Source organism: Chiloscyllium plagiosum, unplaced genomic scaffold, assembly GCF_037043375.1.
Source record: "Chiloscyllium plagiosum isolate Xiang-an unplaced genomic scaffold, Cpla_swu_hap1 HiC_scaffold_22, whole genome shotgun sequence".
In the NCBI taxonomy this organism is placed as follows: Eukaryota; Metazoa; Chordata; class Chondrichthyes; order Orectolobiformes; family Hemiscylliidae; genus Chiloscyllium; species Chiloscyllium plagiosum.
Window position 1 is genome coordinate 25,352,570 of NW_028270160.1, and position 26,359 is coordinate 25,378,928.

Here is a 26,359-nt window from a genome sequence, read left to right on the forward strand (position 1 = left end):
AAATGGTGTCGAATTTGCGGATCTGAGTTGGAGGGTTTGGGGAGCTCGAGCACTGGGTTTTAACGGCTCGGCGTCCCTTTCCCGCTCGCGGCTGCGCTATGAGCGCCGATGAAGCGGCTATCTGGGGCTATCAGTCCGTCGGGAAACGGAGGCGGCCTGCAAATATCACAGATGCCGGCAGTAGTCCTCCCTGTGCTCATGCAGGCGGGGGCAAGTCTGCCCGGCTGAGGAGCCGGGTTAAAGGAGACAGATCACAGCGCCACTCTCAAAGGGTGTCCATTGATCAATCGCCGAGAGGCATGAGGGCAGCCCCTGGTCAGGAAATGCCCTCTCCTGCATCAAATGCCAGCAAGTCATCTCCACAGCAAGCCGCACGCAGACCATTGTCCAAGGTTGAATTCCCTAATGCCTCCGAGGGCAAATCAATCCCCACAAAGGCCAAGCCTGCCCATGACGGCTACTGTCCAATCTGTCAAATGCCCTTCTCCTTATTGCTGATAGAAACCCCCCGGTGGCATGTTGCAGAGTGTTTGGAAACTCCAGGTTGCACAGATATTGGTGAGTTGCTAAATAGGTGCGAGTTTTGCAGCCTTGATTTTTTCAATGTATGAAAGTGAATTTTAACAATGTTAAGTCAATATTTACTCATTCATTAAAATGGACGTGTTTATGTGTTGATTAGATTTGTTTTTTTTCTTTGTATTGGCATTAATATAACATCTTTAACAGTAAAATTGCCGAAAAGCTGAAGACGAGCATTATAGGACAAACAGTGATAGCAAGGTACATAAGGAGATACTGGCATAGGTGACAGAAAACTTTTTTAAAAGACATCTTAAGGTTGGAATTAAAAAGGGATTTCAAAATCGTACTAAGACCACTGAAGAAACAGCTGTTTAAACATGGGAGAACAAAACTGGGGAAATATAAAAGCCAGAATAGGAGGAACATGGGACTTATGGAGAATTGTAGAGCTGGAAGCATTCACAAGCCAATAAAAAGATTGCACACCTGGACGAGGAATTTTAAAATTATAGAATTGTCACATTGCAGTTATTACATTGAGCCCATTGTGTCTGCATCACTTTTTCTGAATGGGTGTTTCACCAAGTGCTATTCTGTTGCCTTGTTCCTATAATCCTGCATATTCTTCCTTTTTAGGTAATGCATGACCAAAAAAGTCTCAATGCAGAGGCAAAGCTGGAGTTGGGTGATATCAATGATCTAGAAGTAGGCAGTCTTTGTGATGAAGACAATATAGCTCAGTCAGGTAGAACATTAAAATTGCCTAGGGACCAGAGGTTGTAGCAGGGACTGAAGATAGTAACTTTGGTTGTAGACTTTTGGACCTTATTTACTTGGAGGGAACGTCTTGTCCCATACTAGACGCTGGAAAAGCAGCTTAACAAAATTAAATGGGATGGAAACATTAAAAAGAAGTGATGAGCATCAACGGTATACATAACGGAATCTGATATGCTTTTGGATGACATAGAACAAAATTAGGAATGGGTCAAATGTAAATTTATGAGGGACTTAACACGTAACAGTGAGAATTGGAAAATAAACCATTTAAGATGATTCTGTAGCTGTGACTGGTTAAATAGAATCAAACTGGCCAAGGCCTGGCTAACTGAGGAGAGACATTCAAGAAAAACAGTATGATCAGTTCTTTCAAAGATTACAGGTAGGTCAAAAGTATATAAAATATAAGTAGTCCAAGGGTATTCGGAGGAGAACAGAGATGATTTGTGATCAAAAAGAAGATAAAGGGCATAGCTGAGGTGCAAAATGAGTACTTTGCAACTATTTACACTAAAAAGATTTCTACCATTGTCAGAGTAAAGGAGAAGGTAGAAGAGAAATGTGGCTAGTGTTTAAAATAAATAAAGAGAAATATCTGAAGAAAATTGTCAGCATTCAGTGTAGAATAAAACATCCAATCTGAAGAGTTTGCATCCTAGGTTATTGAAGGAAGTAATAGTAGAGACCAAGGATTTTCTGACCACAGTCTTCCAATTATAGAAGAGAATGGAGCAAGAGCTCTGAAAGATTGCAAATATTACAAACCTGTTTCTTAAAAAAAGTAGAGATATTAAAACTGACATTTAAAGGCCAGTCTGCCTAGAAATTGTAATGGGGAGCATTTTAGAGACATTAATCTGAAACAAAATTAACTTGTGTTTGGAACAATATTGGTTAATAAATGAAATCCAGCAGAGCTAAATTTTGTTTGATGAGCTTGAAATGATAGAATGGTGATTGAGGGCAGTGCAATCGATATGTGTATGGATTTTAAAAGAGATTTGATAGCAAAATTAAATACTTTGCGATTAAAGAGGCAGTGGTTGCGTGGATGCAATATTGCTTAAGGGGAGAAAGCAACTGATTGTGGTGAGCGTTTATTTCTCCTGGACCTGGACATGTGTAATTTCAAAGATTGTAGATGGCATGACACTTGAAAATATAGTAAACTGTGTGGAGAATAGTATTACACTTCAGGCAGCTATGGACTAACTGATGAAATAAAAAATGTGGAAACTTAACAGAGAAATGTGAAGTGATTCATTTTGGTGGATATGTGAGGAGACACAATATAAACTGTTGCTTAATTTTAATGAGATTGCTTGTGGCAGAATAAGATGAGAAGCCAGTTAAAAAGCATATTCATTCCTTTAAGGCACAGAGTGCAAAAAAAAGAAAGTTATGCTGAAATTTCATGAGACACTGGTTAGCTCCAATAGAAGTGTTGGGCCAATTCTGGATACCACAATTTGGGAATGGTGTGAAGGAGTGCAATAACGGCACCAATGATGAAAAATGAAACTGCATAGAGAGGTGTTGTTTACCTTGCAGGAGAAAGGACATTTGGTCGAGGTGTTCAAAATCGTGAAGCATTTTGAAAGAGTAATTAGCTATGGGTGACGTGAGGAAAGAAAATTATAATTTAGAATGCAGAATCAGTAATAACTTTCAAAAGAAACTGCTTAATACTCAGTGGAAAATTACAGATCTTTTGGATGGAATGCGACTAATCGTTTGATAATTTTTTTTTGTTTTGGATATGGTTGGAGTAGTACAGTCACAGCCAAGTCCTTGGATGGCTCAGATACACAGGAGAGAAGGAAGAAAAGTGAAAGAGCAGTGGTAATAAGAGTTTCAATAGTTATGGAAAAGACAGGCATTTCTACGGCCGTGTACATGTCATAGGATGATATATTGCCTACCTGGCAGCAGGGTCAAGAATGTCACAGAATGTCTGCAGGACCTTCTTTTTCTGGGAGAGGGTGGGCAGCAAGAGACCATGGCTCATGTTGGTACCAGCAGTATAGAGAGGAGGATGACGTCCTGAAAGCAAATTTTATGGAAATAAGAAGAGATTACACAGCAGGACCACAATAAAAGTATTCTCAGGATTATTCTAAGTCCCATGTGCTAGTGAGCATAGAAGCAGGAGAAATAAGCAACAGAAAACATGATTGGAGAATTAGTGTAGGCTGGAGTACATAATTTCTGAGGTGTTGGATTGGTTTTGGGGCACTTGGAACCCTGACGCAGTGTATGGGGTGCACTTAGGATTGAGAATAATATCTTTGCAAGGAGATTTGCTACTGCTATTGGCAAGGTTTAAAATGGATATGCAAGCGGAGAGAAACCAGGGAGGGAATCCCTTGGACTGAAGAGAAGCAAAACTGGTAACGCTAAGTAGAAATGTAATTGGTGAAATTAGAAAACCGACAAATCTAAAGCAAACATCAAATTGCATCAGAATGCAGAATGAGGTTAGAGGGCAGAATTAAAGACATTGTATCTGAATGCATGCAGCATTGACAGCAAGGTTGATTATTTGAAGACACAAATTAAGATACGGTTATTGAAATTGCCAGCGCAGAGATGCAGCTACAGGGCAAGTGCAATTGTAAACTGAATACAGAGGAACCTTGATTATCTGAACGATACGGGAGGGGAGTATTTTGTTCAGATAATTGAATGCCAGATAACACAGTTTAGCCAAGCAGGGGGATCTTGCGATCTTGTTTGTATAATTCAAAATTCGGATAATCGAGCTTCCTTTGTATCCTAAAATGTTTGTTATTTAGGAAGATATATACAAAAAGAGGGGCAGGGTAGTGCTCTTCATAAGGAACGAGATCAGTACGCTCTTGAAAGGTGATATTAGATTGAAGGTTTAAGATCTAGAATTGATCTAGATGGATTTAGGAAATAGCAAGGGGCAGCAAACATTGGTTATTTATAGGCCACCAAACAGTAGTGGTAATCTTGGAAATAAAATAAATGAGGCAATTGAAGATCCAAGTAATGTGGGTTGTACAGAAATAATTGGTGACATGAATTTACATATAGTTTGGAGAAACCTAACCAGTGCTAATACTATAAGATACAGCATTGAAATGTGTACAAAAGGGTTCTGAGGCAATAACTAAGGATCGAGCTACTTTAGATTTAGTATTGTGTAATTAGAAAGAACTAATTAATAACTTGCATAAAGAAGCTTTGGGAAATTGTCACCATTATATGGTAGAATTTCATATGAAGGTTGATTGTGTTTATTCTTGACCTAGGTCTTACAATCTGAAAAGGGGAATCTTTGAAAGTATGAGGAGAAAGTTTGTCAAGGTGGATTGGGAAAGTACACTAAAAGATTTGATGTTGACAGAGAATGGTAGCGTTTAAAGAAGTAACTACATAGTCTTCAACAGATATGCATTTTTCAAAGGCACAAACACTCATTGAGAAAGATGAATAAACCATTGACGTACAATCTCATAGAAACTTAAGGGATAAACAGAGAGGATGCAGGAAGGATGTTTCCCCTGGCAGTGGAGTCTAGAACCGATGATCACAGTCTCAAAATAAAAGGCAGGCTGTTTATGATGGAGATTAGTAGGATGCTGACTCAGAGGATAGTGACTCTTTGAAAGTAATTATCCCTGAGGGCTGCGGAGGTTGAGCCACTAAATAAACTTCAAGACAGAGATTGATAGATTTTCATTACTAATGACTTCAGTGGATATGGGGATAGCACAAAAATATGGCTTTGACGTAGATGATCAGGCATGATCTAAAATGACAGAGAAAATTCAAGGGGCTGAATTACTCCTGTTCCAATGGCTAACCTTTGCAGTAGAACAAAAGAAGTGCTTTTCAAGGATGTCAGAGAAAGTAGTAAACCTGAAGTTTGGGAGTAATTTAGGTCCCAACAAACGATTCCCAAGGAACTGATAAAGAAAGGGAAACGAATATATGAATGTAAGCTAACGAGAAACACAAAGGTGGCCTGGAAACTTTAGGTATATAAAAAGAAAATGTTAACTAAGACAAATATAAAGACAGGAGAATTTATAGTGGAGAACAGAGAAATGGCTATGCCAAACAATTACTTTGTCCCTGTCTTCATGGAAGATTAAGAAAATCTCTAATAAATGCAAGGCAACCATGAAACTGAGGAATTGAAAGAAATTAATCTTAGTAAAGAGTAGTCCTCGAACAGCTGACTGGTTTGAATGTTAGTAAATTCCCTGGACCAGATAAGCTACATCCAAGAGTGTTTAAAGAGATGGCTATAGAGTTAATGAATCATGGGTGATTATTTTTCAGAATTATATAGATTTTGGAAAGGTTCCTGCAGACTGGAAAGGAGCAAATGTAACCCCACTATTTAAGAAGGGAGATATAGTGATTATAACAAGGTCAGCCAGCTGGACATTATAGAATATAAGTTTCTTAATTGGGGCAGTTAATCGGTCCAATCAGGGAGACCTGGCTGACAGAAAAGAATAGGAGTGTCAATAAAAAAAAGTGTCAAAAATAAAAAAAACATAGGGGTGTCAGGCATCCTGTTCGCTATGAGGGAGTTGGATCAGTGTCGAGGATTCTCCATGTGTAAATGAAGGGTGACTTGATGATGAGATACTGGCCTCTGTGGAATTTTTTCAGTGGTGGTGAGAGTGCGATTAATGATGTAACCATGCAAAAACACCTAATAGCTGAAGCCCAACTGGACTTCAAGCAGACACTACAATTAGCTTTGTCATTGTAAAATGCGGCAAATGGAGCAAGTGAGTTACAGGATATTCCGATGGAAGTGGACATCCTTATCAGTCCAACTGAGCTTGAGGAACACCACTTGAGTGAAGGTAATCTCATAGCCTCACTCAGGACATATCCTGAACAGAGCGACTCTAGGCCAGAACCCCACAACAAAGCCAAGCCTCAGGCATATGGTTAAAATTTTCATCAGGACATTGGCTGGCAAGCCATTGTAGTTGCTGCCAGTGTGCGAACTCGAGACAGCCAAAAAAAAAGTTCCATTCGACCTAAACTGAATAAGAGAACGCGTAGATGGTGTCCAGGAGAGTTTGGACCTGGTTTGGAGCAGTTAAATTGTTTAACAACATCCAAATCCAGAATTAATCAAAATAAACATCTGGTTAGGTGGTCACCCAGTTCCAATGGAGATCAATACCAGCGCTGCCATTTCAGTGATCACACAACCAGTCTTCAACAAAATGAGTGTTTGGTGGGCAGCCTGGTGGCTCAGTAGTTAGCACTGCTGCCTTATAGTACTAGGGACTTGGGATTGATTCCTGCCTTGGGCGACTGTCTTTGTGGAGTTTGTGTGTTCCCCAGCTGTCTATGTGTGTTTCCTCTGGGTGCTCCGGATTCCTCCCACAATCCAAAGATGTACAGGTCAGGTGAAGTGGCCATGCCTATAGTTTCAGGGATATATAGGTTAGGTGCTTTAGTCAGGAGTAAACACAGAGTATAGGTTAGGGGAATTGGTCTGAGCGGGTTACTCTTTGGAGGGTCGGTATGGACTTATTGGGACAAATGGCCGGTTTCCACAGTGTAGGGATTCTATGATGGATGATGAAAATTTGCTCCACACTCCCACTCTTGAATTTGCCCAAGATCTCGGCTAGACTGAGGACTACACCGGGGAACCTTTACAGATTAAGGGTACAAATTCAGTTCCAGTCTCTTATGAGGAGAAGCTAGTTTAACTTCCATTGATTGTAGTAAAAGGGTCAGGCCCCAGCTTGATGGGGCAATAGGTTGAGGAAGATTTAACTAGTCTAGTCAATATTTTTCGATTAGAAAATGTCTGCCTGAGTGAAGTCTCAATTAAATACCCTGAAGTTTTTTCAGAAAGGTCTAGTTAATAAAGGAGCCAAGGTCACTTTGCATGTTGACCAGGAAACAAATGCACTATTCTGCAAGGCTCACCCAGTGCCATTTGCCTTAAGGACACAAGTAGAGGCAGAAATCAGAAGAGTGGAAAGCAACAGAATCATCAGACCCAGTCAAGTTTGCAGCACTGGCCGTCCCAATTCTGAAGCTCAATGGTTTAGTTATCCTTTGTGGGAATTTTAAACAAACAGTAAACCACTTTCCACAGCTGGATAAATACCCAATCCCTCACATTTATTTACAAAGCTGGCAGGGGTGCTGTCCTTCACAATGCTGGACATGAGCCATGCATACTTGCAATTGTGGTTAGTTGAGGATTCGCAGAAGTATGCTGCAATTAATATCCATAAGGGTTTATACCAATGTACAAGACTGCCCTTTGGCGTGTCGTCATCCTTTGCAATTTTTCCGTGAATGATGGAGAACATTTTACAAGATCTATCCCAGGTCACCGTTTATCTAGATGATATGCTAATAACAGGGGAAAACCAATAAGGAACAATTTCTTAGACATTTCTGCCAGGTGGACGTCACCTTAGGAAGGAAAAATACGTGTTCCAGGCACCCCAAGGGACCTACTTGGATTACAAAGTTTATACCCACTGGAAGATAAAGTGAGGGCAATTGAACGTGCCCTAGCTTCCATGTCTTTACCGGAGTTTAGGTCTTTCCTTGGTCTGGTGAATTATAATGGAAAGTTCTTACATAAACTGGCCTTCCTGGCACCTTTAAAAAAGGGTCAGCCTTGGAGATATTTGCATAGATACAGCAATCACCCTCTAAGGTGTTGGTACACTATGATCCCAAGCAAGGCCTGTATTAACATGCAATGCCTCCCTGTACAGCATTGGGATGATATTAACTCATAGATGGACCAAGGGAGAGGAATGCTCAATAGTGTGTCCATCCAGGACTTTGGCTAATGCAGAGCGTAAATATGCTACGATAGAGAAGGAAGGTTTGGTGGCCATATTTGGAACCAGGAAGTTCCAGCAATGCCTTTACGAATGTAAATGTGTAAGAAAATTGGACCACAAACCCCTACTATGTCTACTTAAAGAGGACAGTGTCCTGCGCCCATAAGTTCAGGTTGAATTCAGCAGTGGGCTGTAATATTAAGTGAGTATAATTACAATTTGGAACACCATCGGGGGCCAAGTAGCAAATGCAGATATGTTGAGCCGCTTCCCTCTGGCAGATACACCACATGTGGCACTGCAAGAGTCCTTAATGGTTTTAAGTTTTCTGGATACACTTCAAGTCATAGCTGACAATATCATACCTTGGATGCAGAAAGATCCGGTGCTGACAAAACTGAAACAGCTTGTGATGATGAGGAAAATCAAAGGGCCGTCACAACCAGAATTGAAATCTTTTTGTATTTGGAGAGATCAGATCATAGTAGAGGATGGCATATTATTATGGGGAGTAAGAGTGATTGGCCCGAGCAAAGGTCACCGCCACACACTGCGTGAACTCTGTCAGGGTCATCCAGGGGTTTCCAAAATGAAGATTTGAGAAGTTTTGTCTGGTGGGACGGTATTGGATGCAGACGTAGGTGTGTTGATGGGGCAGTGCCCAGAGTGCCAACAAGGACAAAGGCTACCGCCAGCAATTTCCTCACATTATTGGGAATGGCTAGGTAGACCCCAGACTTGGTTACATGTCAGTTATGCAGGTCCTTTCATGAGCTCAATGTTCTTAGTCATTGTGGATGTCCTCTCCAAGTGGCTGGAAGTGCATAGAGTTCATTCGTCAAACACGGGGATTACGATTGTGCATCTTTTGCAATAGCTGAAAATGTGTTGCTGGAAAAGCGCAGCAGGTCAGGCAGCATCAAGGGAACAGGAGAATCGATGTTTCGGGCATAAGCCCTTCTTCAGGAATCAAGCCATTCCTGAAGAAGGGCTTATGCCCGAAACATCGATTCTCCTGTTCCCTGGATGCTGCCTGACCTGCTGCGCTTTTCCAGCAACACATTTTCAGCTCTGATCTCCAGCATCTGCAGACCTCACTTTCTCCATCTTTTGCAATATACACACTCCTGGATGTGTTGGTAACAGATAACTGTGAATTTATCAGCAGGGAATTCAAATATTTCCTAAAGTTGAATGGCATTCGACAAGTAAGGACAGCTCCATACTACTCATCATCAAGTAGTCTGGCAGAAAGAGTAGTCCAAAGTTCAAAGGCAAACTTAAGAAACAGCCTACAGCTTCACTACATACCAAATCGTCCCAGTTCCTATTTGATTATAGGACTATCACTTATGCAACTACAGAGATAGCTGCAGCAGACTTTTCTAATGGGCCGAAGACTCTGCACTGGGTTAAAACTGATTTTCCTGAACTTGGGGAAGAGGGTGAAATGGCATCAGGATCACAGTGTTGGACACAAGACTCCACTAAGCTAGAGAGACAGTTTACTTTAGTGGACCAAGTTTGGTGTAGGAACCACAGGAATGCCCTGCATGGATAAGAGGTAAGGTCCGTTGGTGTATAAAGTTCATGCAATTGCGACAGTCCTGAACAAGCGCATGGACCATTTGAAAGCTGCAAACTTGCAAACAGTATGGGAACAAAATAGCCATTCCGACTATTCTGGAGCTCATGGGTTCTTGTTCTCTGTGAAGTATTGGAGTTTGAGATGGACACAACGGATGTCACTTTTTTGATGCCTTTGCCTCCTGAAGAAGAGAATGAATTTCTTCCGAGAAGCTCTGGATGTAAGAGGCGAGCTACTGTGCGTTACATACTGCCTGTACCTGAGGCAGAGTTAGACCCGGTGCTAAAACACCCCAGGAGGAACTACAAAAGAAGAAAGGGAGGAATGTAGTGATTGTAACGAGGTGAGCCAGTTGGACTCCTAGAGCATGAGTACCCTCATTGGGATTGTAAATCTGGTCCAATCAGAGAGCCTTGGCTGGCAGATAAGAACAGGAGGCATACCGCAGTTAGGCGGTAGTGTTGGGGGGTAAAAAGAAAAAGAGGAAAAAAAAAGAACAGGAGACACCATGGGTGCTGGGGAAAAAAAAATATATAAAAAGCACTACTGCACTTAGGTGGTAGTGTGGGGGGAAAAAAAAGGAAAAAAAAAGGGGACTAAGGTAGTTGTCAGGGAATAATGTCCATTGATGTTGTAAAAAAATAAAAAAAAAAGAACAGGAGGCATACTGCAGTTAGGCGGTAGTATGGGGGGATAAAAAGAAAAAGAGGAAAAAAAAAAGAACAGGAGGCACCATGGGTGCTGGGGAAAAAAAAGAAAAAAAAAAGAACAGGAGTAGTTGATCACACAGCATTGCCTTTTGTGATGGGCACTGCTTGTCACTGGCCAATCAGGTGTTTTCCTATCTTCCTGGTGGTGGAAATTGAATAAAGGTTCGTGCACTTTGTGTCTTTCACTGTGTCTCATACCTGCAGACACACACACCATGGGTGCTGGGGATAAAATAAGCACTACCGCACTTAGGTGGTAGTGTGGGGGTTAATATAAAAAAAAACAGGAGTGTCACTGCCCTTTGATGTGAAGGGCAGTGTTTGTCACAAAAAAAAGAACAGGAGGCATACCGCAGTTAGGCGGTAGTGTGGGGGGATAAAAAGAAAAAGAGGAAAAAAAAGAACAGGAGGCACCATGGGTGCTGGGGAAAAAAAAGAAAAAAAAAAGAACAGGAGTAGTTGATCACACAGCATTGCCTTTTGTGATGGGCACTGTTTGTCACTGGCCAATCAGGTGTTTTCATATCTTCCTGGTGGTGGAAATTGAATAAAGATTCGTAAACCTTGTGTCTCTCACTGTGTCTCACAGCTGCACACACACAACATGGGTGCTGGGGAAAAAATAAGAAAAAGGAAAAAAACAAAAAAAAAATTTTTAAAAAAAGAACAGGAGTAGTCCACGGGCCAGATGGTGCATTGGGTTGGGTGAGAGCCCAATGGTACATAGCAGCAGACCGAGAGCCAGTAGGCAGGTAGCTGTCCTGAGCACTGTTACCCCGGGCGGGTACCGGGGCGGGTTGTCCTAGAGGTGGTCGAAAGGTGTGTCAGGGCGGACCGAGAACTGGAAGGGGCATGGGGTGGATCGAGAGCCAGAAGTTGGGTAGGGGCTGCCTTAGAGTGGTTGGAAGGTGGGAGTGATGGGGGCTTGCTGGGTCTGTATTGTATGCACTGTTTATGTAACTGGATTAGTTTTTTCATGTACAAATGTCATTGTCACTGTCTTGTCATATGTGGAACTGGGATTTGAGGTCTGTCCTCATCTCTGTGTAAACTGGTTGAACGGTAGGGTTTGGGGCCTGGCTTTGCTGCTCCTCTCCCTTGTAAAATTGCTGTTAAATACAGCTGTAAATGTTAACTGTTTTTGGTAAACTGTTTTGTAATTTGTTTAATAAAATAAAATAAAAAAAAAGAACAGGAGTAGTCCACGGGCCAGATGGTGCATTGGGGTGGGTGAGAGCCCAGTGGTACATAGCGGCAGACCGAGAGCCAGAAGGCGGGTAGCCGTCCTCAGCACTGTCACCCGGGCAGGTACCGGGGCGGGCTCCCTCAGAGGTGGTCGAAAGGTGTGTTAGCGCAGACCGAGAACTGGAAGGGGCATGGGGCGGACCGAGAGCCGGAAGGTGTGTAGGGGCGGGCTGCCTTAGAGTGGCCTGAAGGTGGGAGGGACGGGGGCTTGCTGGGTCTGTATTGTCTGCACTTTTTTAAATGTAACTGGATTGTCTTATGTATAAAGGTCATTGTTGCTGTCTTTTTATTATTTGAAACTGGAATTTGTGGTTTGTCCTCATTTCCCTGTAAATTGGTTGAACGGTAGGGTTTGGAGCCTAGCTTTGCTGCTCCTCTCCCTTGTAAAATTGCTGTTGTATACAGCTGTAAATGTTAACTGTTTTTTGTAAATTGTTTTGTAATTTGTTTCATAAATTATTGTAATCAGGAAAAGAAAGAACAGGAGTGCAGTGTAGTCCACAGGCCAGATGGTGCATCGGGGTGGGTGACAGCCCAATGGTACATAGCGGCAGACCGAGAGCCAGAAGGCGGGTAGCCATCCTCAGCGCTGTCACCCCGGGCAGGTACCGGGGCACGCTGCCCCAGAGGTGGTCGAAAGGTGTGTTAGGGCGGACCAAGAACTGGAAGGTGTGTAGGGGAGGGCTGCCTTAGAGTGGCCGGAAGGTGGGAGGGACAGGGGCTTGCTGATCTGTATTGTCTGCACTTTTTTATGTAACTGGATTGTCTTATGTATAAAGGTCATTGTTGCTGTCTTTTGATATTTGAAACTCGGATTTGTGGTTTGTTCTCAATTCCCAGTAAACTGGTTGAACGGTAGGGTTTGGGGCCTGGCTTTGCTGCTCCTCTCCCTTGTAAAATTGCTGTTGTATACAGCTGTAAATGTTAACTGTTTTTTTGTAAACTGTTTTGTAATTTGTTTAATAAAATAAAAAAAAGAACAGGAGTACACGGTAGTCCACGGGCCAGATGGTGCATCGGGGTGGGTGAGAGCTCAATGATACATAGCGGCAGACCGAGAGCCAGAAGGCGGGTAGGCCGTCCTCGGCGCTGTCACTCTGGGCGAGTACCGGGGCGGGCTGTCCTAGAGGTGGTCGAAAGGTGCTGAGGGTGGTTAGTGAAGCCGGAAAGTGAGTAGGCCGTCCTGACCGCTGACACCCCGGGCAGGTACCGGAGCGGTCTATCCTAGGGGTGGTCGAAAGTTGTGTCAGGGCGGACCAAGAACTGGAAGGGACATGGGGTGGACCGAGAGCTGGAAGGTGCTTAGGGATGGGCTGTCTTAGAGTGGCCAAAAGGTGGGAGGGACGGGGGCTTGCTGGGTCTGTATTGTATGCACTTTTTTTTAATGCAATTGGATTGTCTTTTTATGTACAAATGTCATTGTTGCTGTCCTGTAATGTTTGAAACTGGGATTTGAGGTTTGTCCTCATTTCCCTGTAAACTGGTTGAACGGTATATAATCTATACAATCCATATAAATGATTTAGCACACAACCAGGTGGGAATTTAAGTTGTCAGAAAAATGTAAGGAAGTTGCAAAAGGATTTGGATAGGCTACGTAAATGGACAAAAAATGGCATTTGGAATATAATGTGAAAGGGTGTGAAGTACAGGAAGACAGAATATTTCTCAATTGGCCGAGCTTTGCTGCTCCCTTCCCTTGTAAAATTGATGTTTCTTTGTATACAGCTGTAAATGTTAACTGTTTTTTGTAAACTGTTTTGCAATTGTTTAATAAAATAAAAAAAAGAACAGGAGTGCCTGACATTCTGTTCACTCTGAGAGCTGGATCAGTGTCAAGGACTCTCCATGGTTAAATAAAGGGTGACTTAGTGATGGAATACTGGCTTCTGTGGAGTTATTTCAGGTGGGGGAAGATGTATGTTTGACATAGATGGTAGGAAAAATATTCAAATCCATATATATTCAAATCACGGATAAATTTTATTAGCATGGATGTTCATCTAAGTGGACTCTTCAAAAATAATGTTACTATTGGGCATTAATTTATGAAAGGAAGTCATATTTGACAAATCTATTGGAGTTTTGCAGATATTACTGGCTGCAAGAATAAAGGAAGATCCAGTGGATGTGTGTTTAGATTGTTAGAAGAATTTAAATAAGGTTCGTTATGGGAGATTAGTAAGAGTTAGGGTGTTTGAGATTGGAGGTAATGTACTAGTAAGGATTGAGAATTGGTTAAAAGATACAAACTAGAGAGTGGGTACAAATCAGTCATTCTATAAATGGCAAGCAGTTATCAGTTGAGGCATCACAATTGTGTTTGAGCCACAGTTGTTCACAATGATTTAGCTTTGTGGATGAGTTGTAATATTTCCAAATTCGCTAAATGCACACAACCAGGTGGGAATTTAAGTTGTCAGAAAAATGTAAGGAGGCTGCAAAAGGATTTGGATAGGCTACGTAAATGGACAAAAAATGGCAGTTGGAATATAATGTGAAAGGGTGTGAAGTACAGGAAGACAGAATATTTCTCAATTGGTGACGACTTGGAAAGCTGGTGTCCTTGGCATGCGAGTACAACTTATTAGAAAAGCAAATCGTATGTGGACTTGATCACAAATAGATTTGAGTACACAAGTGAAGATGCTTGCTGAAATTGTACGTGCCTTGGCAACCTGCAACTCATGTATTGCGTACAGTTTTGCTCTTCCTATCTAGGAACAATAAACTTGCTGTAAATGGAGTACAGTAGAGATTCACAAGGCTTAGGAATCTAATTTCAGGGCCAGCAGAAAACAGGACAACTATGACTGCTCCCCCTTCTCAATGCAGCACTGAGGGTGTTGTATTTAAGTGCATGCAATATATGAAACAAGGTGAACTTATGGTGCAGAAGGAAACAGGCAGGTATGATATTGTGGGTAACACAGAGACGTGACTGCAAAGGTTTGGGGCTGGGAATTATATATATAAAAAGTACTCATTATACCAAAAGGACAGGCATATGGGCAGAAAGAGCAGGGTTGCCTTGTTGGTAGAAGATGAAATTAAATTGATAGCAAGAAGCAACATAGAGTTAGAAAATACAGAATCTGTGTGGCGGAGTTGAGGAATTGCAAAGAAAATATAACCCTGAAAGAAGTTGTGTAAAGGCCTCCTAGCAGTGGTCAGGATGTGGGGAAGAAAGTAAATCAGGAGACAGAAAAGGCATTAAAGAAAGGCACTATTACAGTAATCATGAGAAATTTGAATATGTAGGTGGACTGGGAAAATAGAGGAATTTGGGGGATGTCTATGAAATTTTTATTTTTGGAGCAGCTTGTGATAGACCACAGCAAGGAACAGGCAGTTCTGGATTTGATGCTGTTGTTGAGGTGTACTTTAGGGGGCTGCAGGTGAAGGAACTAGTAGGAGGCAGTGACCAAAATATGACACAATTCATCCTGCAACTTGATGGGGAGAAGCTGGAATCAGATATAGCAGTATTACAATTGAGTAAAGGTAGCTACGATCTTGATCAGATGCGCCAATGGGCCGAGGAGTGGTAGATGGAGTTTAATTTAGATAAATGTGAGATGTCGAAAAGTGTGGTGCTGGAAAAGCACAGGCATGTGAGATGCTGCATTTTGGAAAGGCAAATCAGGGCAGGACCTATACACCTAATGGTAAGGTCCTGGGGAGTGTTGCTGAACAAAGAGGCCTTGGAGTGCAAGTTCATAGTTCCTTGAAAGTGGAGTCGCAGGTGGATAGGATAATGAAGAAGGCATTTGGTACACTTTCCTTTATTGGTCAGAGTTGGGAGGTCATGTGGCGGCTGTACAGGACATTGGTTAGGCCACTTTTGACATATTGTGTGCAATTCTGGTCTCCCTCCTATAAGAAGGATGTTATGAAACTTGAAATGGTTCAGAAAAGATTTACAAGGCTGTTGCCTGGGTTGAAGGGTTGTATTTAACAATAGGGAGAGGCTCTTTTCCCTGGAACATCAGAGACTGAGGCGTGACCTTATTCAGGTTCATAAAATCATGAGGGGCATGGATAGGGTAAATAGAAAAGGTATTTTCCCTGGGTTGGGGCAGTCCAGAACTAGAGGGCATAGGTTTAGGGTGAGAGGGGAAAGATTTAAAAGGGACCTAAGAGGTAACTTTTTCAAGCAAGGGTGGTGTATGTTTGGAAAGAGCTATCAGAGGAAGTGGTAGAGGCTGGTACAGTTACAACGTTTGAAAGGCATCTGGATAGATACACGATTGGAAGGGATTAGAGGTGGGCCAAGTGCGAGCAAGTGGGACTAGATAAAGTTAGAATATCTGGTCAGCATGGACGAGTTGGGCCGAAGGGTCGGTGTCCATGCTGTGCATCTCTATGACGCTAATCCCTGAAATTGTGGGATTTGCTTCTGAGGAGACATTGAGCAGACCGGATCTACATTCACTCGAGTTTCAGGAATGAGAGGTGATCTCCTTGAAACATTCACAATTCTTACAGGACATGACAGGATGGATGTGGTTAGGATGTTTTCCCTAGTGATGTTTGTGAACCAGGGCAATATCTCAGAATAAGGGATAAGCTTTTTAAGCCTGACATGACGAGGGATTTCTATACTCAGTGCATGGTAAATCTTTGGAATTCTCTCCTCCAGCAGGCTCTAATGAGCATGCACAACATAGAAATCAATAGATCTTTGGAGACTACTGACATCAAGGGACATGGAGACAGTGTGGCAAAGTGGTATTGAGTTGGATGATCAACCATAATCTAATTAAAAGGTGGAGAAGGCTTAATGGGTTAAATGGTTTACTACTGTTCCTATTACTGAAAACTGGTGCTGATGCTGTGTGTGGAATGGCTTCCTGTTGTGTTGTTTAATTTTATGATTATAAGGATTATGATTGATTGTAGTAACAGCATTGTTGTAGTGCGTACAGAAGCAGTTCAAAAAGGCAGCTCACCACCACATTCTCAAAGAGGTGGGCAACAAATACTTCAGCCAGTGAAGCCATATCCCCATGTATGAATTGTAAAAAAGTTACAATGTCTTCGGAAGTAATTTATAATTACAAAAAGTCAAATCAATATTGCATTGATCAGAAGTCTGACAGAAAAGTTCAAACAATGAGTTGCGGGAGTGATCGGCACACATTTAGGAGGTGAACGCATCAGTCTTGGACAATGGAGAGCAAAGACTGGTTAGAATTATGTTTGAAATTGCCACGTGATTCTGCGTATGAATATGCATGATGTATTTGCTGGCATATTGGTAGAGGAGGATCTTAGCCATAATGTTATTCTTCCTGATTTCCCCAAAAATGCACTTCCGAGAAATTCAATGGATAGTAATCAACAAATTGATTGTTAGCCCAGGGATAAAAACTAATTGCTCAAGATTAGCAAGCTTGGGATAAAATTTGAGACTTTCTGGTCTCTACCAATCACCCATATTCAGGTGTTCCTTTTCTTTCCTGATCCATTGGGAAACCTCAATCTTTTGTGATAGTAACTTACTCTAATTAATAACTTAGAGGTTTACTTCTAACTCACCAAAACCTTCCAACATCTACAAGGCACAAATCAGTTATGCCCTGGAATAGTTAGAATTTGTTTGAATGAATGCAGCTATGACAATTCGCAAGAAGCTCAATGCCGTTCAAGACAAAATAATCTGGTACTTCTGCATCTCATGCAATGATCTAGAAGTTCATAAATGAAGTACTGTGCGTTTAATTCCCATCACCGAGAAAGGCAAAGACAACAAATACATGGGAACACCACTGCCTCCTTTCCCTTGCGAAACCATGTATCATCTTGACTTAAGTAGCTCATATCATTATTCCTTGAACTGCAGTTGAATAAAAATCCTAGAAAATGATACCCAACAGCACTGTGGTAGCACCTTCAATGCATGGGGCAGCACCAGGTCAAGAAAGCAGGCCACCATCAACTTATCAAGCAGTGAATGGTGGTTAACAAGCACTGGCCCTGGTAACCATATCCACATTCCCATTAATGAAAATTCAAGTGTTTTTCTGTGGTTTTTGAGTGAAACACTAATTTGTGGTGAAATGGGAAGAATTTTACCCCAGGTATTAAGACTCCGTTTATTTGCCACAGCATCCTCACTCTGGTAGAGTGAGGATTATCATCCAATCAATCTTCCCTGGTTTCAAACCAAAAAACTGGAAAATAGCCAAAATAATCCACTTGATAATGTTGATTTTTCTTCAGGGGAATTGTTTACTCCTGTATTAATTAAGAAATAAATGCAGCCAAAATTTTGCTTCAAAGGAATGCTAACTGTACTGCTTCTCTTGGTTATTGGACAGTTTATAAGGCTTGTTATTTGATCTGAAAGTGTATAATTAACTTACCAAAATTATCTAGTATTTAAAATCCAATAATAAATGCTAGATTTTCTAGACAGCTCCTGATTTCTGACGTTGATATATTATATGCTGTATGGAGGTTAGGTGTTTCTAGAGGTGAAACTAAGTAGCGTATAAGCCAGGGGAATTGTAAACTAGGAAAATGGATACATTTAAAGTGTATTCTGCCTCAGAAATAAAGTCAGCTTGTGACTTAGGCAGGATAAATTTCAGCTTTTCTCTGTAAATGCGGAGACTGTCTGCAGGTAATCAGGCAACAGATCACTGAACCACTGCTGTCAACACTGTATGTTTCCTTTGTTGAAAATATTACTGTGGGAACTGTCGATGGTATTTGATACTTTTATCACCAGTTTCCAGCAAACCAAAGGACTTATTTTCACTCTGGTTTGCTGTGGAGATAATGAGTAAACATGAACTGGTAAATCACATTAATAATATTTTGAAATGCGTCATTGGCATGATGTAATATATGAAGTTTGACATTTTTCTCAACCCTGAAAGTATATAAGAGATAAAATGTTGTAATTTGGTTAGATGTTTGCTAATTGGTAAGAAAGAAAATTACATGAGCGGTGTGATATTAGAGTGCAGGTTCATATTTAACATAATGGATGGTTCAAACAGTTGTTAGGAAAGCTAGCTGAAGCACATTAAAACAATATCTTGGCAATTGTCAGTCTGTGGGGTTCTAACATTCATCGAATAGCTCTTGGAGGAAACTCTGAATTATAGCCCAAGTGATTGATGTGTAAAGGAAGGAAGCATCTTTTTGGCACTTTTTTTACAACTCAAACATAAGATCTAGCACAAACTCAGATGTAAAGCTTTTCTAAAGCCAAATTATTTGGTGTAGCCTATACTGTCCTTAGTCTATTCTTGTAAATAATGCATGAGTTAGGAGTGGAAGGGCTAGAGGAAAGTTGAATAGCGTGACTGATTTGATGCTACTCCATAATTAAAGTTGATTGTAAGATGACCTAATGTGTTTTCTAATTGTAATATGAATGGGTGCAATATATTACAAGCCTCTTATTTATAGCACCAAGTCAACTTGACTTTAACATTTGACTTTTTCATGCTACATTTTGTACATTAAATTTGTCAGCCTACAAAACAGGAACAATACTTATCTTCCAGAAAATATGTTGCAGTGAAGGAATTAATATTTGACAGATGTTACTTTATATGGCAGAATTTTCAACCCACAAAAATTAGCTGATACTCCCATTTCAACTTAGTGCATTCTTTTTTTAAAGGTTCAGATCACAGCTGATGTTTTTCAAAGCACAGTGCCAAGAGTTTGGGTGAGCCTTGATATTGCTAAATTGCTGCATTATTCTGTATAGGTTCAACAGATAAATGGGTGAAGATGTTAACAATTAGATAACTCTCCCATTGCCAAGATTGTTATTTTGAAACCTATTATAAAATAATCCATCTAAAGTATAACACTATCTACTATGATACAAAGAATAAGCCCCATAAGTGTATGTAGTAAGTCGTTTTTCTCCGGTACTTCAGTTTAAGGTTTGATATTGAATAAAGCTATGCTAAGCACTAATATTGCTACTTGTGTTAAATAGAACAGACGTGTTTCACTGACCTTCCATTTATGAAATAAATGTTTGTAATTTACAGTGATACATGAGAGAATTTAACTATCATGGTAATTTGTGAAGTCAGGAATAAACAGGCAACTTTCATTTATGACAAAAGTAAAGCCTTTATTTAGTTGATCTTTAATATCTCTTATTCGAAAGATATTGCCATGTCCACTTACACTACATAATTCACATGTTTTTATCACATAACCCATGATTCCAGTAAGAAATTTTACAAATTTCATATGATTGTATTAGAAGTTATAGAGCAGTGTGATTCAACATATATAAAAGTAAATGAGCTGCTCAGACCAGCTAAAGGAGTGAACTAATAATTGAACTGGAGGAGATATTGCTAATGACAGGAGAGAGATAATTTGAATTTCTTTATGTTTCTCCTCTACTACGTGTAAGCTGAAGTGTTCTTTAAAATCTCTTCTTCCCTTACTTTTTGATGAATCCTGCAACAAGTTCCCCAAACCATCTGTTTCTGAGTTAATCTTTTAAGTTTATGATCCCAGACCAGATCACCGAATTTATGAAATGATCTGCCCAGGGGCCAGTAACCACTTTTCAACGTGGAAATGCTGTGGGATCCCAAGTATTTACTAAAAAAACGAGGCTCCATGAGGATTCATGATTTTGAACAAACAGTCATACTATCGTAAGAAATAGTAACAAGAGCCATTTGGCTCCTCTAATCTCAATAGGATCACAGTTAATCTGACATTTCTCGCAGCACTTTCTGGCTCTTTCCTCATAACTTTTGATTTCCTTATTGATCAAGAATCCATCTGTCCCAGCTTCAAATGTATACAAGGAATCTGCCTCCATAGCTGTCTGTGACAAGAAGTTCCAAAGATTCTCAATCCTTTTAGAGAAGAAATTCCTCCTCAACTCAGTCTTATATTGGTGCACCTTCATGCTTAGAGACTATACCCTCTGGGCCTAGCCTCTCCCATGATGGGAAACATCCTCTCAGCACTTAATCTGTCAAGCCCCTTAAGAATCCTAGATGTTTCAACAATAACAATAAACGTTGTTATACAGAGTTAGAATAGTAATACTATAGCTTTACAAAATATTTTTTTAATATCCAGTTAGAATTTATCTAAGCTAAATTTGGTGTAATAGACAGACTGTTGTCAAAAATCTTGCAGAACATTTCAAATAGCAAGTGCAGTTAAGGCAGATTCTATAGATTGTCAGCTTTCTTAATCTGGAATGGAAACAAAAGAGGTTTTTATTACATTTTCCCCAAAGAAAAACTCCTATGGATTTAAAACAGAAATAAGATTTATTGATGCATTGAAACCCAGGGTTGGGGTAATTGTTACAACACATCCAACCACATAAGCATACCTGGAAGAGAAAAAGAAAGGAAAGGGGATTAATTAATAATAACTTGAAAATCAAAGGTATGAATTTTAACTGATGTGATTTTTGTCAGTGTCTGGCGAAGATTCTTTTCAGAACGTGTTCAGATTCAGATGGGTACACTTGGCTAAACTTGCAGCAGTCCTTGTAAAGTTGTGAAGGCACAGTAAGATGAGGTTGGTGTATAGACTTGGTCTACTTTTCCAGTGAGTACAAGATTTCTTTTGAAAACCACATTCAGAAGAGTATAAAATTTGAAGCAAGATTGCTAAGCATGCAATCCAGCTTTCTGTTGAGGGTCAACAGGCAGACCTGACGTTCGTAAACCTTAGGTTTTTAGCAGCCTGTGTTAACTCAATTCTTACAAGATGGAAACAATAGGATCTAGTTTTATCTCTCCAGATGTCAAGGGCATTTGATTATGTGATGAGATCATTAAGAAGTCACTTTTAACTTAAGAATTGGTTTCTGCTCTTCTCACCAGGCGTCCAGAATTTGCCTTCGGAGGTAAATGAGAGTATTAATAGCTCTATAATTTTAACGAGGGGTAGACTTCCCTGCCCCTTGTGAAAACCTATAGTGACATTAATGGTAATCCATTAGTGCCCGTTCAGGTATAATGAGTTTCAAAAGCTTCTCTTTATTCTCAGTTCCTGCTGCTGCTTGTTTTTGATGTTGATTTGACTGCAATTTACACACACTGGAGGATGTGATAGATTCCAGAATTAAGGCCGTTTTAATTTTAAAATTGTACCGTTAAAACAATAGATTATCTATTTTCATGGCTTATTGATATGACAGCATTTATGGTAGACCAACTTTGTAACTAATCTACCATCGTGTGAAATTTATCTTGATTCTTTTTAAAGTAGGAAAACCTTTTTGTGTCATTTTATATTTCATAGTGCTGCTTTAATTTAATGCTCTCTAGAATAGCCTTTCTTGGAATTTTAATCAGTAGCATTTTCTTCTGAACTTTTAAGCATTTTATATATCTTACTATTTTAGAAACCATGATGCTGAGCAGTTTTTTTTCAAGTTAGTAACAGTTCAAGCTTTTCACAAACTCTTTGGAATACTTTGGTTGATTCTGTTTCATTCTTTTCATGTATTCTTGTCCATTGAAAGTCTGAGTAAATCCTTCAAAAAAGTCACCGAAAGGTTCAGTGTAGTGAACAGTGTACACACAGCCCCTTCACAATGAGCCATTCATCATATCTTGGGACGTTTCAGTAGCTGTCCAAGATGCATACCTAAAACTGACCTTGATTCTAATCATCCTATGCCATGGACCTAATATCCACGTCATGCCCCTTTTATGAATTTGGTTTGTGAATGAAATATTATGCATTGATCATGCTATAGTCAGTTTAAGTGCTCAGCAGATATGCTACTACCACTTGAAGGCATATGTAAAGACTGCCACACATAGATAGGGTCAGCTTTTTAAAAAAAAATCATATTTGGAATTGGGCTAAAGAACATTTTAAGTAGAAGATCCCCAAGAGAAATATACACTCATTTCAGGTGCAATAAAGGTTGAAAGGAAAAACAAGTCTTCTTTGTTTCAAACAAAATCGGGATGGACGTTGGTTAATTACCTAAAATCTACAGTTCTAAATTGTTAACACTACACTGCTATTCCAAAGTTGTAAGTATTTGCACATAGTGTGCCATTTACCTTTAAATTGAATAAATTAAATTTTGCTGGAAGGTTTGAAGTTCAGTCCCATATAATTCATTCTGTAATTTTGATCTACTCTTAATATTTTTTTTGTAGAGATGCATTAGGAAGCATACTTTTATACAAGACCTATAAAGGAATTCAGAAAGTCCTCTGCCTTAATCAGCGATTTACATCTTGTTTTTATTTTACAAATCTGTCAAAGGATCTTATTAAACAAATATATTGAGAATTACTAGATATGGAAAACTATGGTATGGCTTAAGTTTCATTCCTAAAGGACTGAATGATCTTCATGTTTTCTATCCTTACAGGGTGAGAGCATTCAAATTTTTAGCAAGCAGTGCAGTTAATGTCTGCTGCTGTAGTTTTTGCAATATATCTCATTTACTGCCTTTATTTTATGATCTTCAGATGTTTTCCTTTCACTCCAGTATTTGCTCCTGCATCTTTAGCTTTTCCAAACCTAATATAGAGCTAAGACATAAACCTTATCTAGTCCAATAAGAGATAAATTGCATCAATTCTGTTGACCAGCCCTAATATATTAGTAACATTGACTCAGATGGCAAAAAGTCTATGAATTTACAATCCACCCGAACACAGAATTTTAGCTGACACTTAATTGCATGAATGATGGATTACTCCACTACTGAAGGTGTATTTCAAGTATGAAATTGAAGTCCTACTTTCTCCCTCGATTTGGCATAAAGTTCCTTTGGCTAATTTTAAAAAGAGCAGAGGAGTTCGCTTTGGTGTCCTAGCCAAAATGTATCCTTCAATCAATATTACTAAACCATCAGGTCGTTGTCTCATTATTGTTGAGCTTCCACATTAGAAAAGACCTTTTTAAAAAGATCATTATGTGATGTGGACATCATTGTCTGGGCTAGCATTTATTTCATATCCCTAGTTGCTTTTGACAAGATAGATGGTGGTGCTCTGCCTTCTTCAATTGCTGCATTCCATTTAGTGTGGATACATCCAGGAATTTGGCCCAGCAACGCTGAAGAGACAGTGATGTAAAGGATGTTGAGAAGGTTGGAAGGGAAATTCCTGGTGGTGATATTCCCAAATATATACTGCCCTTGTACTTCTAGATTGCAGTGGCCATAGGCTTGGAAGGGGCTGTGTAAGGAACATTGGTGACTATTTGCAATGCATTTTGTAAATGGTTCACATTACTGCTACTGAGCATTGGTACAGGATGGAGTTTGTGGATGTGTTGCCAATCAAGTGGGCTACTTTGATTGGAGCTGAATTCATTCAGGCAAATCAGGCATATTGCAGCACACTCTTGATTTGTGCCTTCTCGATGATGAATTGGCTTTTGGGAGTCAGGAGGTGAGTTACGCACTGTAGGATGCCGAGCCTCTGAGCTTGTAGCCAGAAGAACAGATCTGAAGAATGGTCAAAATCTTAACTGCTTTCTCTTCATGGATGCTGCCAGACTTGCTGAGTTTCTTCAGCAATTCTGCTTAGGTTTCAGATTTCCAGCATCGACAGTAATTAATTGTATGCAGGTTCGGTTCAGTTTCTGATCAGTGATATTGTTGAGAGGAGGAATTCAATAATGCCATTTAATGTCAAGGGACTATGATAAAACTCTCTTGTTGGAGTTTTTTTTATTCATTAATTGCTCAGAGGGCAGTTAAGTGTCAGTCACATTTCTGTGGGTTTAGAGTCACATATAGGGCAGACTAGATAAGGACAGCAATTTCCTTTCCAAAGGATATTAGTAAACCTGATGGGTTTTCTGACAATCGACAATGATTTTATAGCCAGCATTAGACTCCTCATTCCAGAAATAATATTTATTAAATTTAAATCCCACAATCTGCCATGGCAGGATTCAAATCTGGATCCCCAAAACATTACCAGGATCTCTGGATTGATAGTCTAGCAATAAAACCAGTAGGCAATCACCTCCCCAGTGGTCATCGCCTGCCACTTGTGTGGGGTGAATGTTACTTTACACTTGTCAGCCAAAACATGGATATTGTCTAAGTCTCGTTGCATTGCCTAGGACTGCTTCATTATGTGAGGAGTTCCAAGTAATGTTGAACATTGTTTACCTTATTAGTGAACATCCCTATTTCTGACCTTATGTTGGAGGGAAGGACATGAATGAATCAACTGAATGTGATTGGCCTTAGGGCACTACTCTGAGGAACTCCTGCAAAAATGACTCACCTCGAGCAACCACAAACTATCCTCACTTATGTTGGGTGTGACTCCAATCTGAAAGTAGTTTTCCCCCAATTCCCATTGTCTGTTGGCTTACTAAGACTTCTTGATGGTGCATTCACTCATATGTGGCATTGATGTTAATGGCAGTCACCGTCAACTGAGCTTAAATTCAGCTCATTTGGCTGTATTCTGTCCAAGGAGCTGACTGGCCCTGCTGGAACCCAAACAGAGGGTCAGTGAGCATACTATTGTTAAGGAAGTGCTGCTTGATGCATTGTTGATGACAACTTCCATCGTTTTACTGATGATAGAACATAAACTGATGGCATGGTAATTGTCTCATTTGAATTTGTTCTGCTTTTTGCATGTAGGACATACCTGGGCAGTTTTCCACATTGTCAGGTAGGTGGCAGTGTCGTAGCTGTACTGGAACAGCACTGTGCATTGGTCACTCTTAACCACACTGATGTGGTGAGATGCATTTGCAGTAGTAAAATTGATGAGGATATATGTTTATCAGACGTTTTGGTTCTCTTCCACCTGTTGCAGACTCTGTCTAGCAGCTGTGTTCTTCAGGACTTCAGCTCAGTTGGTGGTGGTGCTATTGAGCCACTGTTGATGATGGACATTCAAATACCCTACCCAGAATATGTTCTGCCCCTTTGCCACCCTCCATGCTTCCTCAAAGTGGTTTTCAACTTGAAATATTGATTTGTTAGCTGAGGTGGTGGGGATGTTGGTTGCCCGTGGTAAACAGCAGGAAATCTCCTTGCCCATGTTTGATTCCCTTTGCTAAGGGCACGAAAGTTCTGGAGCACATATATTCAGTACTATTGCTGGAATGTTGTAAGGATCTATAGCTGTAGTTGCAGTATCCTCATTTTTTTGACATCACATGGAGTGAATTGAATTAGGTGAGGATTAACATCTGTGATCGTGGGGACCTCTCGACGAGGCCCAAATGGATCATCCACTCGGCACTTCTGGTTGAAGATTGTTGCAACTGCTTCAGTCTTACCTTTTGCATTGGGCTCCACCATCATTGAGGATGGAGGGAGTTGTTGTGGATCTGTAAATTGTAAATTGTCCCTCACCATTTGCAACTGGATGTGGCAGGACTGCAGAGATTAGATCTGATCTGTTGATTGTGGAATCACTTAATCTTGTCTATCCATTATTGCTTGTGATCTTTTAGTTGTTTTGTAGCTTCACTAGATTTGCACTTCATTTTAAGGTTTGCCTGGTGCTGTTCCTAGGCAGGCCCTTCTGCTTTCTTCATTGTTGGCCGTCTAATTCCCTGGCTTGATGGTAATGATAGAATGGGGGATATGCAGAACCATGAAGTTACACAGTGTCCACGAGTACAATTCTGCTGCTGCAGCTGCTAGTAGCTCACAGCTCCTCATGGCTGCCCAATCTTGAGTTGCCAGATCTCTTCAAAGTCTATCA

The 26,359-nt window shown here is 40.4% G+C and overlaps 1 protein-coding gene across 1 annotated transcript in view; it reads left to right on the forward strand.

Annotated features, from left to right (window-relative positions):
• The window catches only part of dclre1a (DNA cross-link repair 1A (PSO2 homolog, S. cerevisiae)), an 80,619-nt gene continuing 54,260 nt past the window's right edge, over positions 1 to 26,359 (forward strand). The window contains exon 1 of the mRNA XM_043712784.2: positions 1 to 558. Within this exon, the coding sequence (XP_043568719.1) occupies positions 99 to 558 (460 nt within the window). The 5' untranslated portion in view covers positions 1 to 98. The remainder of the gene's footprint in view (positions 559 to 26,359) is intronic.